Source organism: Leucopleurus acutus (genome assembly GCF_964270905.1).
Source record: "Leucopleurus acutus genome assembly, chromosome: 8".
Lineage (NCBI taxonomy): Eukaryota > Metazoa > Chordata > Mammalia > Artiodactyla > Delphinidae > Leucopleurus > Leucopleurus acutus.
The window spans coordinates 98602551-98620788 of record NC_139151.1 but is presented as its reverse complement, the minus strand read 5'-3'; the positions used below and the strand labels follow the sequence as shown (position 1 = coordinate 98620788).

Below are 18238 nucleotides of genomic sequence, written 5' to 3'. Positions count from 1 at the left end.
TTTTAGGACTCCAAGGCAGGGGCTGTTTTATAATAGCAGGGTTGAGCACCAAGAATGTGGCTCTGGTGTCATTTAGGACTGGAAGAGATTCATCTCTGATCTGGAGAAATGTTTCTCCAAGCCAATTAAGAGGGAGGGTTGGGAAGAGCCCCTGTAGTTCATTGGAGCCTCATCATGGAGAATTGGGAGGATGCTGGAAAGATTTGTTAGAGAGCTGCAAGTACTTAGATTTATAACAATATTTTTTCCAATGTCCTGGCTCTTTGCAGTAACAGAAACTAGGAGGGTTTGGCTTCATTTACTAGAGATGAAGGTTAAAAATTATGGTGGTCTTTCTCTTAGGTGATTCATCTAGTGTATGAGAGAGCTGGTTTGCCAGATTAACTAAATCTGGGGTGGACATAGTTTCTCATTCCATCCTGGTCCTTTTTACTGGAAGAGAAAGGTCCCAGTTCAGTCCATAAATAAACATAGAGTTAAAGCTACCCAAGTGGAATTAACATCTGAAGGAAGACCAGAATTATCTTTAAAAATAATCTGAAGTTGATTGTAATAGTTTTGAACAGGCTCATCAGATTTTTGTGTGTAAACCTGAATTTCATTCCAATCGACAGGTTGTTATTTAAAATTTTTGCTGCAGTTTTCATTATATCAATGGTTAAGGAATTTTCATTTTATGTGTTAATCAACACATAATTTCCTAATGGCTCATTTTGAGTTTAAGTCTTATCTAGTAATTCCAAAGAGTCTAATATACGCTAATATTTTCCAGAAGTATAATGTTCACATTATTCATAAATAATTAGTGTTCCTAATAATATTAATCTCATAATAATAAAAAATTGACAGTGACAGCAAAGGTAATTGTTTATCAAAAATCACTACGCCAAGATTTTCTGAAAATGAAAGTCTTTTTAAAACTATGTCCAAATTAGTTGGCATTTTAATTAAAACATATAGTTAGCTTGTATTTAATGAAAACATATAGTCAGCTGGGAACAATAATAATATACATTACCATGCATTTCTAATAAACTGGTATCAGAATATTACAGTTGGAGGTATTTCTTCAGAGACAAATGGGAATTTAAAAATCAAAATGATAATCTGTCCTATTTGAATAGTTCTTACATAATGGTTTTCATATGGGTTGTATATCATATGATCCTCCCACAAATATACAATGTTGACATATTTAGGTGCATCTCACAGATGAATGAAGGGCTTATGTGAGATCAGTTGAGGGTCACAAGACCACACAGATGAAAATAGGCAGGATTCAATCCTATGCCATGTGATAACATTATCACTTTTTTTTTTGAAACTATGATGCCCACTCTTTGAGACAGTATGATTTGTTTAAAATGGTACTGTGAATGTGTAACTTACCTGTTCTCAATTACATTATCCTTCTGAGAATATATTTGTTTATTAATGTTATTCAACGCTTACAATATACTCAGTAAATTCCCCATCTCCCTGGTCTGGTTTCTTTCCCAGAATTAAACTGCATTAAAGTATCAAGCTCAGGTATTTGAGGAGCTCATGGTAGAGTGATTAGAGCATGATGAGCATACAGTGTTTTTGAGGAAGGTCAGTTACTACTGCAATGCTGGGTTCTCATGTGGATTTTAGTCCCCCAGTCACCTCTTAAAACTCACCCTATGGGCTTCCCTGGTGGCGCAGTGGTTGAGAGTCTGCCTGCCGATGCAGGGGACACGGGTTCCTGCCCCGGTCCGGGAGGATCCCACGTGCCGCGGAGCGGCTGGGCCCGTGAGCCATGGCCGCTGAGCCTGCGCGTCCGGAGCCTGTGCTCCGCAACGGGAGAGGCCACAACGGTGAGAGGCCCGCGTGCCGCAAAAAAAACCAAAACCAAACCCAAACCAAAACAAAAAAACAACTCACCCTACAATATAGGCATACTTCTACCAGGTGGTAGCAACATTCCATAGTGGGGCTAACCTAGTAGGCATCTCTGAACATCATGGTTTGTTAATAGTTATCTCAGTTGTAACCATGCTGTTTGGGTTCTTTTTTTTTTTTTTCTCGGTAAGCGGGCCTCTCACTGCTGTGGCCTTTCCCGTTGCGGAGCACAGGCTCCGGACGCGCAGGCTCAGTGGCCATGGTTCACGGGCCCAGCCACTCCGCGGCATGTGGGATCTTCCCAGACCGGGGCACGAACCCGTGTCCCCTGCATCGGCAGGCGGACTCTCAACCACTGCGCCACCAGGGAAGCCCGAGAAGATAGGCTTTTTTGCAGTTTACCCAACTACCCAGGAGAAAGTAATGCTCATTCATTAATAATAATTAAATCTAGTGCTTACGATGGGGATTGGCACAAGACGAATAAAGCAAAAATGATCTGGGGTTTACAGTAAGCCAAGTGTTAAATAAAACTTTGCAAAGAAGTTTATTCATCATGGAGCATATACACAGATCAGATATACATCAAACAGAATATTTTTGTCACTAAAAGAATCAGATATTTTATAGCTATTTGAAACAGGACGAGGTACATCTGTCTCCAGGGGGCGGCTAGCTAGCTGGAGATAAATTCACTTTAGTAACATTACCACAACTCAGGGTGTGGTGCTCATTTTGCAACGTCTGAAAATCTTTTCCAGATGGCCTGAAGTTAACCACGCTCAGAATAGCTGGCTGCATAAGCCAGTATGCCATTTTTAGTTTTCAGTGAAGAACAAAGCCCCCAAGTTTGTATTTGTGCCAGTGGCACAATTTTTCCTCTAGCTGAAGAAACCACGTGGAAAGGCAAATTACAATTGAAAGTCTGTTTGTAGAGACAGGAATCAAAGCAAAGTGGATAACGTATATCAACGTCTGATGTGCCCGGCTACCGCATCCAGATAGGCTGAGGCCCTGGGCCAGGGAGCTACCAATTTTTCTCCCCAAGCATTCATTTTTCTGTCTTCTAAGTGACCATCTTCCCTTTTAATCAATATATTATTTACAGATTGACTAATTGACAGCTTTTCCTTCTTTTGATCTAAGAAATATTTTGTCTCTAAAATGCCTGGTTTACACATTTTAATTATCTATTGTGATCTTATTTTGTGGCTTGTTTTTTAGCATTTCCAGAAACCTGAGTAGTGTCCATATCTACCTTCTACATTTCCCTAATTCTTTGGTAGGTATATATGATTACCCCCACTCCCCCATACACACACTCATTCACAAATTAGTAACTGATGCATTAAATGAGCTCTGATGAGATTTTCAACTTTTTTCTAAAGATTACTAGTCTCATGTTTCTGACCTTAAACCTCGGCAAGCCTAGAGTTTGCTTGTTTTGCGCTGATCCACACGAATAAGGAAACATTTGCATTTCACTTCCCTGTGTCCAGAAAACTGATCTGGATTTCCCTGACCTACAACGGAGCAGGGAGAGTCTGAGGTCTTGCCTGCAAGGAGATAAAACATGTATCCCAGAATTCTCCCATCATCTTGATCTACCACTATTATCAACCAGGGTTCTTGGCCTCCTTAATCAATAGAAATTGGTCAGAGGCCAGACAAGAAATTCAGGAAAGGCTTTGTTGGGGCCCCTGCTGCAGCACAGGGGAATGAGAACAAGCAAGAGATTCCCTTGCTTGCCAGTTCCCTGGGGGGGGGGGGGGGCATGGGGGCGGGGCGAGCTTGTTCCTTATATGGGTGAAGGTAGGGGTGTGTCCAGGGGTTGGGCTGGAGGGGGGTCGCTTAGGTGGTTTGCCCACCCCTTAGGTGGAGTGTTGTGTGCAGGGGGCATGCACAGTACCCTGCTTTTGCTCTGGGCTCTTCAAAAGTGGCAGTTGGGTTTTTTGTCTCTTTGTATGTTTTGTCCAGAATTTGCCCTAACTGTGCATGCATGCAGTTACTTTTAGTCCCATACAGTTTCTTTGTATTTTGTGGCCCAAGGAAAGGTGTGTCCCCATGCGAGCGTTGCAGCACTGCAGCAAAGGGTCCCGGGTCCCAGCCTGTCTCAAGGCTACTTTCTCTGAATTTTTGGTGCATCTCCTTGTCTGTAACATCTCCTAAATAACTGGGGAAGAAAAACCAACTGTTTAGTTTTGTTTTTGGGGTTTTTTTTTGCGGTACGCGGGCCTCTCACCGCTGTGGCCTCTCCCGCTGCGGAGCACAGGCTCCGGACGCGCAGGCTCAGCAGCCATGGCTCACGGACCCAGCCGCTCCGCGGCGTGCGGTATCTTCCCGGACCGGGTCACGAAACCGTGTCCCCTGCATCGGCAGGCGGACTCTCAACCACTGCGCCACCAGGGAAGCCCCCAACTGTTTATTTTTGACTTTTGCTGGTTTTATTCCATCCTCACTCTTCATGCTTCCCTATCCCTTTCTAATGATGGTCCGAATCTCCTATGTGCAATACCACATATGGATCTGGCCAGGGACGAGATTCCCTTCATTCCTACAAGTAAAGAAATAGCCATGGCGGGCTCTTGCAGTCATGGCTTGGAACTGTTATAAACTGGGTGTGGCAGCATCTCCCATCAGTGTTGCCAGACTAGATGGCTGGCACCATCTGGTTGGAAGACAGAAAAACCACACACTTTGGTGGGACCACACTCTAGAAATAAACAGGCATCTGGGATCCAGGGAGACCTCACGGAAGAACAGAGGTTTCATCTCTCTCCAAGTTCTTCTGAAATAGAATCACGATGTCTGATTGGACTTATATATCAACATAAGTAGAAAAACTGGCATGTGTAAAGTATCACGTTGATATTGTATGGTATATTCTTTATTCTAATAAAACCTCTTTTTTATGCAAAGGAAGGCTGGGTTGTTTTCATCTTACGGAATCCTTAAGGAGCAAAATTGATCCACATGGACCAGAGGGAGGAGATCCTTATATCAGATACACAATAAAACCCATAGTCCATTTTCTAACAACTATAAGCTAAGGAAGCAGCATAGCAGGGATCGTTTCACCCTTCACCTTGATCCCCAGTCTAGAAAACAACCTCTCTGGGGTTGAGAAGCAGCTGGGAGGTGTCCTTGAGCCTAATCAAGAAGAGGTGGGTTCTGGGAAGTCCTGCATCTCAGCACTCCTACCAGTCCAATCTTTCCTTTACTTATTTCATGTATCCTGTGACATACACTATTTATAATTTGCTGTTATCATCTGTGCTATCTGTGTGGATGACACTTTTTTTTTTTCTTTCTTGCAGTTCCTCTTTTTACCCAAAGGCAAAGCAAGTATTCCTTTTCTGTTTCACACTTTTGGTGTCTGTGGCTTCCAGATCTCTGAAGGTTCTGGAATTGTTTTTCATCATACGTGCTATTCCTGGTAGTTTTTCAACAGAAGGTCATATGTGAGATTTTCCTGCTTTGGCCAGTTAAACACCTTTGAGGAAAACTCTAGCCTTCATTATTCATTTGATTTAATTTTGTTTAACAATTACAATTAGGTGTAACTCACTGTGAAGGGGAAAATATTTGTTAGTTTGAAGGGGAAAATAACTTTTTCTGTCCTCAGCCATCATTGCTTGAGTGGGATTGGTTCCAACTCTGGGTTTCAGGGTTGAACCCCGACGGGCTTAGGACAATTAGAAAATATCTGAAATGCAAATCAAAACCACAATGAGGTATCATCTCACACCTGTCAGAATGGGTATCATCAAAAAGTCTACAAATAATAAATGCTGGAGAGGATGTAGAGAAAAAGGAACCCTCCTACACTGTTGGTGGGAATGTAAATTGGCGTAGCCACTAAGGAGAACAGTATGGAGGTTCCTTAAAAAACTAAAAATAGAGCTACCATATGATCCAGCAATCCCACTACTGGGCATATATCTGGAAAACACACAGAAACTCTAATTCAAAAAGATACATGCACCCTAATGTTCATAGCAGCACAATTTACAATAGCCAAGACATGGAAGCAACCCAAGTGCCCATCGACAGAAGATTGGTTTGAGAAGATGGGTTATTAGTCATAAAAAAACAATGAAATATTGCCATTTGCAGCAACATCCGTGGACCTAGAGAATATCATACTAAGTGAAGTAAGTCAGACAGAGAAAGACAAATATTATATGATATCACTTACATGTGGAATCTAAAAATAATGCAAATGAATGTATATACAAAACAAAAATAGACTCACAGACTCAGAAAACAAACTTATAGTTACCAAAGGGGGAAAGGGAAGAGGGATAAATTAGGAGTATGGGATTAACAGATACAAACTACTGTACATAAAATACATAAGCTTCAAGGGTTTACTGTATAACACAGGGAACTATATTCAATATCTGTAATAACCGATAATGGAAAATGATCTGAAAAAATATATAACTGAATCACTTTGCTGTACACCTAAAACTAACACAATATTGTAAATCAACTATACTTCAACTAAAAAAAAGAAAATATCTGATAGCCATTGCAACTAGCTTAGTGTCGAAGTGAGGGGTATAGCCCAGTCAAAACCAGAAAGATGCAAGGAGATGTTTGCTGGGCCTTTTGGGAGAGAAATGTTTTTCTCTTCTGTGGAAGCTACAAGAAGAGATGCTCTCTTCTTTTGGATGATGTGAAGTGACTCTGTGAGATCTAGAACTTGTACAATTTTGTTACCACGGGATGGAACATTTCTGCATAAGGCAAATGAAACAAAAACGAAACGGCTGGAGGTTTATGATACTGTTTGAGCCACTGGATCACAATTTCTCTCACTACTTGTTTTTTTTTAAGCTTTCAAATTGCACATCTTTTATTGAATAGATCAATTATAAAGGTTATTTTTTAATTGCCAAAAGGTACATGAATGAAGTTAAAATGAAGAGAGAAACGCACCGGTAATTCCTATTAAAGAGTAAAACCTGCACGGAAATTATATAAAACAGATTGATACTGATCTACTAACTGACACATTAAATTGGATGTAGAGTATTTAAACTAAGCAAACAGGTGGCAGAAAGCTCAAAGAAACTAAGAGGGCTAGCAGAGTGGTACATAAATAACCAGCAAGCCAAATCTACAGGAGACAGAGAAAAGAAAACAAAATAGTATATATCTGTGACTCTAATATCAATGAAATGAACTGCATTTTAAAAATGAAGCTTTAGTCATTTCAAGAGTCCAAAATATGTACCCAGTACTATCCCTCAAAGAAAGATCTGCATTTAATTACTTGTTAAATTCTTCACCAACTTCCACTTCTACAGTCCAACATATTATGACTACTTCAGTTTTATGAGCTAATAGATTCACTTGATTGTTTTGATCAGTTCTTTTTTTTCTGTCATTAAAAATGAAAGATTCCTGATCCTGGAAATAATTTTGTAGTATATACCAAGAATCAAAAAAATATGATTCCTTTTGTGAAAGTCAATCCTATTCTTAATATATTAATTACTTACTGCTGTGCAAGAAATTGTTACAAAACTTTGTGCCTTGGAACAAAAAGAGATATTTATTATCTCATACAGTTTCTGTGGATCAGGAATCCAGGGGCAACTTGGCTGTGTGGTTCCGGCTCGGGGTCTCTCATGAGGCTGCATTCAGTAGTTGGTCAAGGCGTAGGCTTCTGAAGCTAGATCGAGGCTGGAGGATCCACTTCCAAATAGATCTGTCACATAGCTCGTAAGTTGGTGCTGACTGATGACAGAGAACAATATTCTCGGTTGCATGGGTTAGCCCTGTTATATATAGGAAGGGTCTACGTAAGTTCAAGGATCATTGGGGACCATTTTGAAGGCTGCCTGTCCCACTCATTAGAAATGTTTCAGAGTAACTATATTCGAAACATTCATTGAAAATTTGGAAACAATTTATATGCTACGTGAAGAAAATGGTTAAATACGTTAAGGTAAAGTCAGGGGTCTATTACAATGCACATGGAGGAAAATAATATTTGTAATGAACTCATGAGGTTTTGATAATCAATCCACAAGTTTAGGGACTCAAGAAATAATTTTTATTATTTTTCCTTTGCACTCCCCTTACTTCTCTACTGGGAAAAAAATTGGTTAATTCAAGGGTCCTTCGCTCTTCTCCCTACATTTGTGTCTAAGTTCTAGAGGGCTTGAATGATGCCAGGACAATGGGGGCTCAGGTCCTTGACCTCTTTCCATAGCAGCATCTCCTGAAATATCTATTGCCTCATCAGATTCCTGGCTGTCAAATCACTAATGGAATTCTGCCGCTGAATGCCATTTATCCCCATCATCAAGACATGTTAGGTCTGAGGACTATTCGTAGCTACTCTTGGTTCAATGGGAGCTGTTCTATTGCTCCCATCCTTGACTATAGCTGCTGAGGACACTCTGTAGAACCCAAGCCGTCACTTCCCGGTGGACCTGAAGCACTATGATTACATTCTCTTAAGTCTCTGCCTGCCGACCCAGCCTCTATCCATCTTTTGGTTAGGGTCTCTCTGTTCCTGGTGTCTCTAAACTTATTTGATAGCTGTGCTATTGCCCTTGGGCTGTGTCTATAAGCCATCCTGAAGACTCACTCATGTTTTTGACCTCATCACGTCTGCTTCAAACTCCTTTTGCTGTCACATCTCTTCTCTGAGGCTCAAAACCTAACAACTTATCTGCTTGAAATAAGGGAATGGTTAGATATGTGGGGAAGAATATATTAGGTAAAACTTTGAAAATATTTCAAAAATATTCTCTTTAAGCTGTCACATACAGCTAAGTGCAAAATTTAAAAAGAGGGTTGGATGGGAATAAACCAAGAGATTAAAGACACTTAGAAGCATGAGCAGATCTTATTTCTAATACATCACAACTAATATATTAGAAATAGGCTGGCCTCTTCTATCCCCTCTAAGATGTCCTTCCCATGTAGTGTCTGGGGAGAGAAAAGCCAGACCTTGAGGATCAAAGGACAATGGCTTAGTCTACCTTAGTGTCTTGGCTACAAAACAAAAATTACTTCTCTTCTTGTACATTTTGAGAGAGAAGACAGCAAAGTGGGGTGAAGGGAGGTGGAAGGACTCCTCGGTGTGTGTTTTGGGGAGATCAGTTTATTAACTTTTCAAAGTTTCCTACACACTTCGCCCAGTTCTCCCTGTTTTTTCCTCCTTGTCTCTCTACCCTTGTCTCTACCCTTGCCTCTACCCTCTCATTCTCCCTTTCCTTCTCTTTCACGCCTTTAAACCAAACAGTTGGAGGCATGGGAGAGAAGAGAACTATTTATGTTTCTTATTCCCGATTCCAAATCTCTGTAAGGTCTTTCTGAACATGATCCATCTATACAGTGCCATCTTAAAGTAAAAAACAGAAACCAAAAACGCATTCAAGATAGGATGGCAGAGAGTTGAGACTCACTCTGCTGTAAAGAATCAGACACAGGGAGTCGGGAAAAAGTCTGGAGCTGCCAAAGAGGCAAGAGACTTTTTCTTCCCTCTTTGTTATCTGGTGCACGAGGAGAGGGGATTAAGAGCGCTGCTTAAAGGAGCTCCAGAGACGGGCGCGAGCCGCGGCTAACAGCGCGGACCCCAGAGACGGGCATGAGACGCTAAGGCCGCTACTGCCACCACCAGGAAGCCTGTGTGCGAGCACAGGTCACTCTCCACACCTCTCTTCCGGCGAGCCTGTGCAGCCCGCCACTGCCAGGGTCCCGGGATCCAGGGACAACTTCCCCGGGAAGAACGCACGGCGCGCCTCACGCTGGTGCAACGTCACGCCGGCGAGTGAGCCAGAGCCCCCGAATCAGCGGCTCCTTTAACCCTGTCCTGTCTGAGCGAAGAACAGACGCCCTCCGGCGACCTACACGCAGAGGCGGGGCCAAATCCAAAGCTGAGCCCCTGGGAGCTGTGAGAACAAAGAAGAGAAAGGGAAATCCCTCCCAGCAGCCTCAGAAGCAGCGGATTAAATCTCCACAATCAACCTGATGTACCTGCATCTGTGGAAAACACGAATAGACAACGAATCCTCCCAAATTGAGGAGGTGGACTCTGGGAGCAAGATTTATGATTTTTTCCCCTTTTCCTCTTTTTGTGAGTGTGTATGTGTATGCTTCTGTGTGACATTTTGTCTGTATAGCTTTGCTTTCACCATTTGTCCTAGGGTTCTATCCATCCGTTTTTTTGTTCTTTTTACTTAAAAAAATTTATTTTTCTTAATAATTATTTTTTTATTTTAGTAATTTTATTTTACCTTACTTTATTTTCTTTTCTTTTATCCTCTTTCTTTCTTTCTTTCTCTTTCTTTCTTTCTTTCTTTCTTTCTTTCTTTCTTTCTTTCTTTCTTTCTTTCTTTCTTTCTTTCTTTCTTTCTTTCTCTCTTTCTTTCTTCTTTCTTTCTAATTTTTCTCCCTTTTATTCTGAGCCATGTGGATGAAAGGCTCTTGGTGCTGCAGCCAGGAGTCAGTGCTGTGCCTCTGAGGTGGGAGAGCCAACTTCAGGACACTGGTCACCAAGAGACCTCCCAGCTCCACGTCATATCAAATGGCGAAAATCTCCCGGAGATCTCCATCTCAACACCAACACCCAGCTTCACTCAACGACCAGCAAGCTACAGTGCTGGACACCCTATGCCAAACAACTAGCAAGACAGGAACACAACCCCACCCATTAGCAGAGAGGCTGCCTAAAATCATAATAAGGTCACAGACACCCCAAAACATACCACCAGAAGTGGACCTGCCCATCAGAAAGACAAGATCCAGCCTCATCCACCAGAACACAGGCACTAGTCCCCTCCACCAGGAAGCCTACACAACCCACTGAACCAAATTTAGCCACTGGGGACAGACACCAAAAGCAACAGGAACTACGAACCTGCAGCCTGCAAAAAGGAGACCCCAAACACAGTAAGATAAGCAAAATGAGAAGACAGAAAAACACACAGCAGATGAAGGAGCAAGGTAAAAACCCACCAGACCTAACAAATGAAGAGGAAATAGGCAGTCTACCTGAAAAAGAATTCAGAGTAATGATAGTAAAGATGATCCAAAATCTTGGAAATAGAATAGAGAAAATACAAGAAACATTTAACAAGGAACTAGAATAACTAAAGATGAAACAAGCAATGATGAACAACACAATAAATGAAATTAAAAATACTCTAGAAGGGATCAATAGCAGAATAACTGTGGCAGAAGAACAGATAAGTAACTTGGAAGATAAAATAGTGGAAATAACTACTGCAGAGCAGAATAAAGAAAAAAGAATGAAAAGAACTGAGGACAGTCTCAGAGACCTCTGGGACAACATTAAACACATCAACATTCGAATTATAGGGGTTCCAGAAGAAGAAGAGGAAAAGAAAGGGACTGAGAAAATATTTGAAGAGATTATAGTTGAAAACTTCCCTAATATGGGAAAGGAAATAGTTAATCAAGTCCAGGAAGCACAGAGAGTCCCATACAGGATAAATCCAAGGAGAAACATGCCGAGACACATATTAATCAAACTGTCAAAAATTAAATACAAAGAAAACATATTAAAAGCAGCAAGGGAAAAACAACAAGTAACAAACAAAGGAATCCCCATAAGGTTAACATCTGATCTTTCAGCAGAAACTCTGCAAGCCAGAAGGGACTGGCAGGACATATTTAAAGTGATGAAGGAGAAAAACCTACAACTAAGATTACTCTACCCAGCAAGGATCTCATTCAGATTAGATGGAGAAATTAAAACCTTTACAGACAAGCAAAAGCTGAGAGAGTTCAGCACCACCAAACCAGCTTTACAACAAATGCTAAAGGATCTTCTCTAAGCAAGAAACACAAGAGAAGGAAAAGACCTATAATAACAAACCCAAAACAATTAAGAAAATGAGAATAGGAACACACGTATCAATAATTACCTTAAAAGTAAATGGATTAAATGCTCCCACTGAAAGACACAGACTGGCTGAATGGATACAAAAACAAGACCCATATATATGCTGTCTACAAGAGACCCACTTCAGACCTAGAGACACATACAGACTGAAACTGAGGGGATGGAAAAAGATATTCCATGCAAATGGAAACCAAAAGAAAGCTGGAGTAGCAATTCTCATATCAGACAAAATAGACTTTAAAATAAAGATTATTAGAAGAGACAAAGAAGGACACTATATAATGGTCAAGGGATTGATCCAAGAAGATATAACAATTGTAAATATTTATGCACCCAACATAGGAGCACCTCAATACATAAGGCAAATACTAACAGCCATAAAAGGGGAAATCGACAGTAACACATTCATAGTAGGGGACTTTAACACCCCACTTTCACCAATGGACAGATCATCCAATATGAAAATAAATAAGGAAACACAAGCTTTAAATGATACATTAAACAAGATGGCCTTAATTGATATTTATAAGATATTCCATCCAAACACAACAGAATACACATTTTTCTCAAGTGCTCATGGAACATTCTCCAGGATAGATCATATCTTGGGTCACAAATCAAGCCTTGAAGAAATTGAAATTGTATCAAGTATCTTTTGCGACCACAACGCTATGAGACTAGATATCAATTACAGGAAAAGATCTGTAAAAAATACAAACACATGGAGGCTAAACAATACACTACTTAATAACGAAGTGATCACTGAAGAAATCAAAGAGGAAATCAAAAAATACCTAGAAACAAATGACAATGGAGACACAACGACCCAAAACCTGTGGAATGCAGCAAAGCAGTTCTAAGAGGGAAGTTCATAGAAATACAATCTTACCTTAAGAAACAGGAAACATCTCGAATAAATAACCTAACCTTGCACCTAAAGCAATTAGAGAGAGAAGAACAAAAAACCCCCAAAGTTAGCAGAAGGAAAGAAATCATAAAGATCAGATCAGAAATAAGTGAAAAAGAAATGAAGGAAACAATAGCAGAGATCAATAAAACTAAAAGCTGGTTCTTTGAGAAGATAAACAAAATTGATAAACCACTAGCCAGACTCATCAAGAAAAAAAGGGAGAAGATTCAAATCAATAGAATTAGAAATGAAAAAGGAGAAGTAACAACTGACACTGCAGAAATACAAAAGATCATGAGAGATGACTACAAGCAACTCTATGCCAATAAAATGGACAACCTGGAAGAAATGGACAAATTCTTAGAAATGCACAAACTGCCAAGACTGAATCAGGAAGAAATAGAAAATATGAACAGACCAATCACAAGCACTGAAATTGAAACTGTGATTAAAAATCTTCCAACAAACAAAAGCCCAGGACCAGATGGCTTCACAGGCAAATTCTATCAAACGTTTAGAGAAGAGCTAACACCTATCCTTCTCAAACTCTTCCAAAATATAGCAGAGGGAGGAACACTCCCAAACTCATTCTACGAGGCCACCATCACCCTGATACCAAAACCAGACAAGGATATCACAAAGAAAGAATACTACAGGCCAATATCACTGGTGAACATAGATGCAAAAATCCTCAACAAAATACTAGCAAACAGAATCCAACAGCACATTAAAAGGATCATACACCATGATCAAGTGGGGTTTATTCCAAGAATGCAAGGATTCTTCAATATACGCAAATCAATCAATGTGATACACCATATTAACCAAATGAAGGAGAAAAACCATATGGTCATCTCAATAGATGCAGAGAAAGCTTTCGACAAAATTCAACACCTATTTATGATAAAAACCCTCCAGAAAGTAGGCATAGAGTGAACTTTCCTCAACATAATAAAGGCCATATATGACAAACCCACAGCCAGCATCGTCCTCAATCTTGAAAAACTGAAAGCACTTCCACTAAGATTAGGAAGAAGACAAGGTTGCCCACTCTCACCACTATTATTCAACATAGTTTTGGAAGTTTTAGCCACAGCAATCAGAGAAGAAAAGGAAATAAAAGGAATCCAAATTGGAAAAGAAGAAGTAAAGCTGTCACTGTTTGCAGATGACATGATAGTATACATAGAGAATCCTAAAGATGCTACCAGAAAACTACTAGAGCTAATCAATGAATTTGGTAAAGTAGCAGGATACAAAATTAATGCACAGAAATCTCTGGCATTCCTATACACTAATGATGAAAAATCTGAAAGTGAAATCAAGAAAACACTCCCATTTACCATTGCAACAAAAAGAATAAAATATCTAGGAATAAACCTACCTAAGGAGACAAAAGGCCTATATGAAGAAAATTATAAGACAATGATGAAAGAAATTAAAGATGATACAAATAGATGGAGAGATATACCATGTTCTTGGATTGGAAGAATCAACATTGTGAAAATGACTGTACTACCCGAAGCAATCTACAGATTCAGTGCAATCCCTATCAAACTACCACTGGCATTTTTCACAGAACTAGAACAAAAAATTTCACAATTTGTATGGAAACACAAAAGACCCCGAATAGCCAAAGCAATCTTGAGAACAAAAAATGGAGCTGGAGGAATCAGGCTCCCTGACTTCAGACTATACTACAAAGCTACAGTAATCAAGACAGTATGGTACTGGCACAAAAACAGAAAGATAGATCAATGGAACAGGATAGAAAGCCCAGAGATAAACCCACACACATATGGTCACCTTATCTTTGATAAAGAAGGCAGGAATGTACAGTGGAGAAAGGACAGCCTCTTCAATAACTGGTGCTGGGAAAACTGGACAGGTACATGTAAAAGTTTGAGATTAGATCACTCCCTAACACCATACATAAAAATAAGCTCAAAATGGATTAAAGACCTAAATGTAAGGCCAGACACTATAAAACTCTTAGAGGAAAATATAGGCAGAACACTCTATGACATACATCACAGCAAGATCCTTTTTGACCCACCTCCTAGAGAAATGGAAATAAAAACAAAAAAAAAAAAACAAATGGGACCTAATGAAACTTAAAAGCTTTTGCACAGCAAAGGAAACCATAAACAATACCAAAAAACAACCCTCAGAATGGGAGAAAATATTTGCAAATGAAGCAACTGACAAAGGATTAATCTCCAAAATTTATAAGCAGCTCATGCAGCTCAATAACAAAAAAACAAACAACCCAATCCAAAAATGGGTAGAAGACCTAAATAGACATTTCTCCAAAGAAGACATACAGACTGCCAACAAACACATGAAAGAATGCTCAACATCATTAATCATTAGAGAAATGCAAATCAAAACTACAATGAGATATCATCTCACACCGGTCAGATTGGCCATCATCAAAAAACCTAGAAACAATAAAGGCTGGAGAGGGTGTGGAGAAAAGAGAACACTCTTGCACTGCTGGTGGGAATGTGAATTGGTACAGCCACTATGAAGAACAGTATGGAGGTTCCTTAAAAAAATTACAAATAGAACTACCATATGACCCCCAAATCCCGCTACTGGGCATATACCCTGAGAAAACCATAATTCAAAAAGAGTCATGTACCAAAATGTTCATTGCAGCTCTATTTATAATAGCCCGGAGATGGAAACAACCTAAGTGTCCATCATCGGATGAATGGATAAAGAAGATGTGGCACATATATACACTGGAATATTACTCAGCCATAAAAAGAAACGAAATTGAGCTATTTGTAGTGAGGTGGATGGACCTAGAGTCTGTCATACAGAGTGAAGTAAGTCAGAAAGAGAAAAACAAATACCGTATGCTAACACATATATATGAAATTTAAGGGGAAAAAATGTCATGAAGAACCTAGGGGTAAGACAGGAATAAAGACACAGACCCACTAGAGAATGGACTTGAGGTATGGGGAGGGGGAAGGGTAAGCTGTGACAAAGCGAGAGAGAGGCATGGGCATATATACACTACCAAACGTAAAATAGATAGCTAGTGGGAAGCAGCTGCATAGCACAGGGAGATCAGGTAGGTTGTTTGTGACCACCTAGAGGGGTGGGATAGGGAGGGTGGGAGGGAGGGAGATGCAAGAGGGAAGAGATATGGGAACATATGTATATGTGTAATTGATTCACTTTGTTATAAAGCAGAAACTAACACACCATTGCAAAGCAATTATACTCCAATAAAGATGTTTTATATATATATATATATATATGTAAATCAATAAAGTAAGTACAAATAAAAAGTAATGAAAAAGTATTTTTTTTTAATGTGTAAGATTGTCAAAGAGTAAAGCTAAATAATTATGGGCAGTGTTGAATGGGATGGTAAGGTATATTGTCATAAAATCTTGAACTTGTGTAAACTAGTACCAATTTTTAGACAGTGGTTTGGCAACATCTGTGTGTTTATGTGTGCGCACATGTGTGTGTGCAGAAAAATTTGCCACAAACTATCACGTATAACTGAGAAACGGGATTCCCAATGTTTTTTTAAATAATTTTTATAATTTCTTACATTGTTTAAAAAAGTTATCTTGACTATGGATAATTTTTGTCCAAAAACCTGAGACTATATCCAAAACAAGTATGCTTCATAATATTAAAAATAGACAATCATTAACCCAAACTTCTTCTGCAGTTTGAAGAGACTTCAAGACAAGGGCTGGAGGAAGGAACAATACAACAGGCACCAAATTTATCCTCTTGGGATTCTCAGATTCTCCCAAGCTCAAGATTGGTCTCTTTTCAGTGTTCTTGGGGACTTACCTCTTGACAGTGGCCTGGAACCTGGGTTTCATTATCCTGATTAGGATGGACTCCTCCATACATACACCCATGTACTTCTTCCTCAGCAGCTTATCTTTATCCTTCTTAGATTTCTGCTATGTTACTTCTACAACACCCAAAATGCTCTCAGACTTCTTCCGGAAGCCTGAATTCATCTCCTTTATGGGATCCACCATGCAATACTTCTTTTTCGCTAGCCTGGGTCTGACGGAATGCTGTCTCCTGGCAGCAATGGCTTATGATGGCTATGTTGCTGTTTGTAATCCTCTGCTCTACACAGATATCATGTCCCCCACCCTCTGTGTGCAGGTGGTGGTTGGAGCGTATATAGTTGGATTCTCTGGCTCATTGATCCAACTGTGTGCTTTACTTCAGCTCAATTTCTGTGGACCAAATGGTATCAATCACTTCTGTGAGCTGCCTCAATTATTAGTCCTCTCCTGCTCTGAAACCTTTCTCCTACAAGTGATAAAGTTTCTGATAAGAGTGATTTTTGGTGTGGCATCCGTCTTAATCATCGTGATATCTTATGGTTATATCCCTGCCACCATCCTGAAGATCAGCTCAGTTGAAGGCAGGGCCAAGGACTTCAACACCTGTGCTTTTCACCTGGCAGCAGTGACGTTTTTCTTTGGATCAGGACTCTTTGTCCGTATGCACCCCAGCACTGATCATTCTCTGGGCTATGACAAGATGGCATCAGTCTTCTATACAGTGGTGATCCCCATGTTGAATCCTTTGACTTACAGTCTAAGGAACAAGGAAATCAAAGATACCCTTAAGTGGTGTAAGAAGAAGAGAATGTTTTCCCATTGTCACAGTTAATTAAAGGTCTGGTAGATTAGTGACCCTGTTGACTGGAAGTTTCTAGACTATGTAAGAGAAATGCATTTAACGTTATTCCTGGTGTTCTGGCAGGATTTCAAGTGAGTCAACACATCTAAATCCAGCACTGGCTCAGGGCCAGGCAAATCCTGTGGCTTCTTTGAGTCTTGACAGTTGACTCTCCTCTCTTACGCCAGCAATGACTTCACAAATTAATATATTAATTTTTTTTTTTTTTTGCTGTACACGGGCCTCTTACTGTTGTGGCCTCCCCCGTTGTAGAGCACAGGCTCCGGACACGCAGGCTCAGCGGCCATGGCTCACGGGCCCAGCCGGTCCGCAGCATGTGGGATCTTCCCGGACCGGGGCACGAACCCGTGTCCCCTGCATCGGCAGGCGGACTCGCAACCACTGCGCCACCAGGGAAGCCCAATATATTAATTTTTATGTCAATATACCCTTCAGTTTCTCAGTGTTTGACCCTTACATACCCTTTCAGAATTTCAGACTCCAGGCAGGAGAGAATGGGACTAAACACAGGTCAGTAAATGATCTTTCTCATACACAACATCACAACTAGAACAACAACCACTTTGTTATAGACTTCAAACTCTCTGGGTGCCTAGGTAAATTCCAGTTGATGAAAATGGGGATGTGGAGAGAAGCATAACTTTAGACTTTGACATAACTTCCTCACCATGGAAAATACCACATGAGTTTCATCTAGAGTTTGTTTTCTGAGTTTCTATTTTTAGAACCTAACACCAATAGGAGAATGAACAAGGGATTTCTATGATACTATCCTGACCTGGGAGAGCTAAAGTACAAAGAAAAGAAGTGATCATTTGAATTCTGAAATATATTGAAAAGATTACATTTCTGTTATTATGGCAGATTGA

General features: G+C 40.1%; 1 protein-coding gene across 1 annotated transcript in view; it reads left to right on the top strand.

The window, feature by feature from the left end:
* LOC309964883 (olfactory receptor 5AN6-like) overlaps positions 1 to 17339 on the top strand; it is a gene marked incomplete at both ends in the record, with an annotated part of 23710 nt that extends 6371 nt beyond the window's left edge. Inside the window, one exon of the mRNA XM_082844069.1 lies at positions 16373 to 17339. Within this exon, the coding sequence (XP_082700195.1) occupies positions 16373 to 17339 (967 nt within the window). The remainder of the gene's footprint in view (positions 1 to 16372) is intronic.
* Between the last annotated feature and the right edge of the window lie 899 nt (positions 17340 to 18238).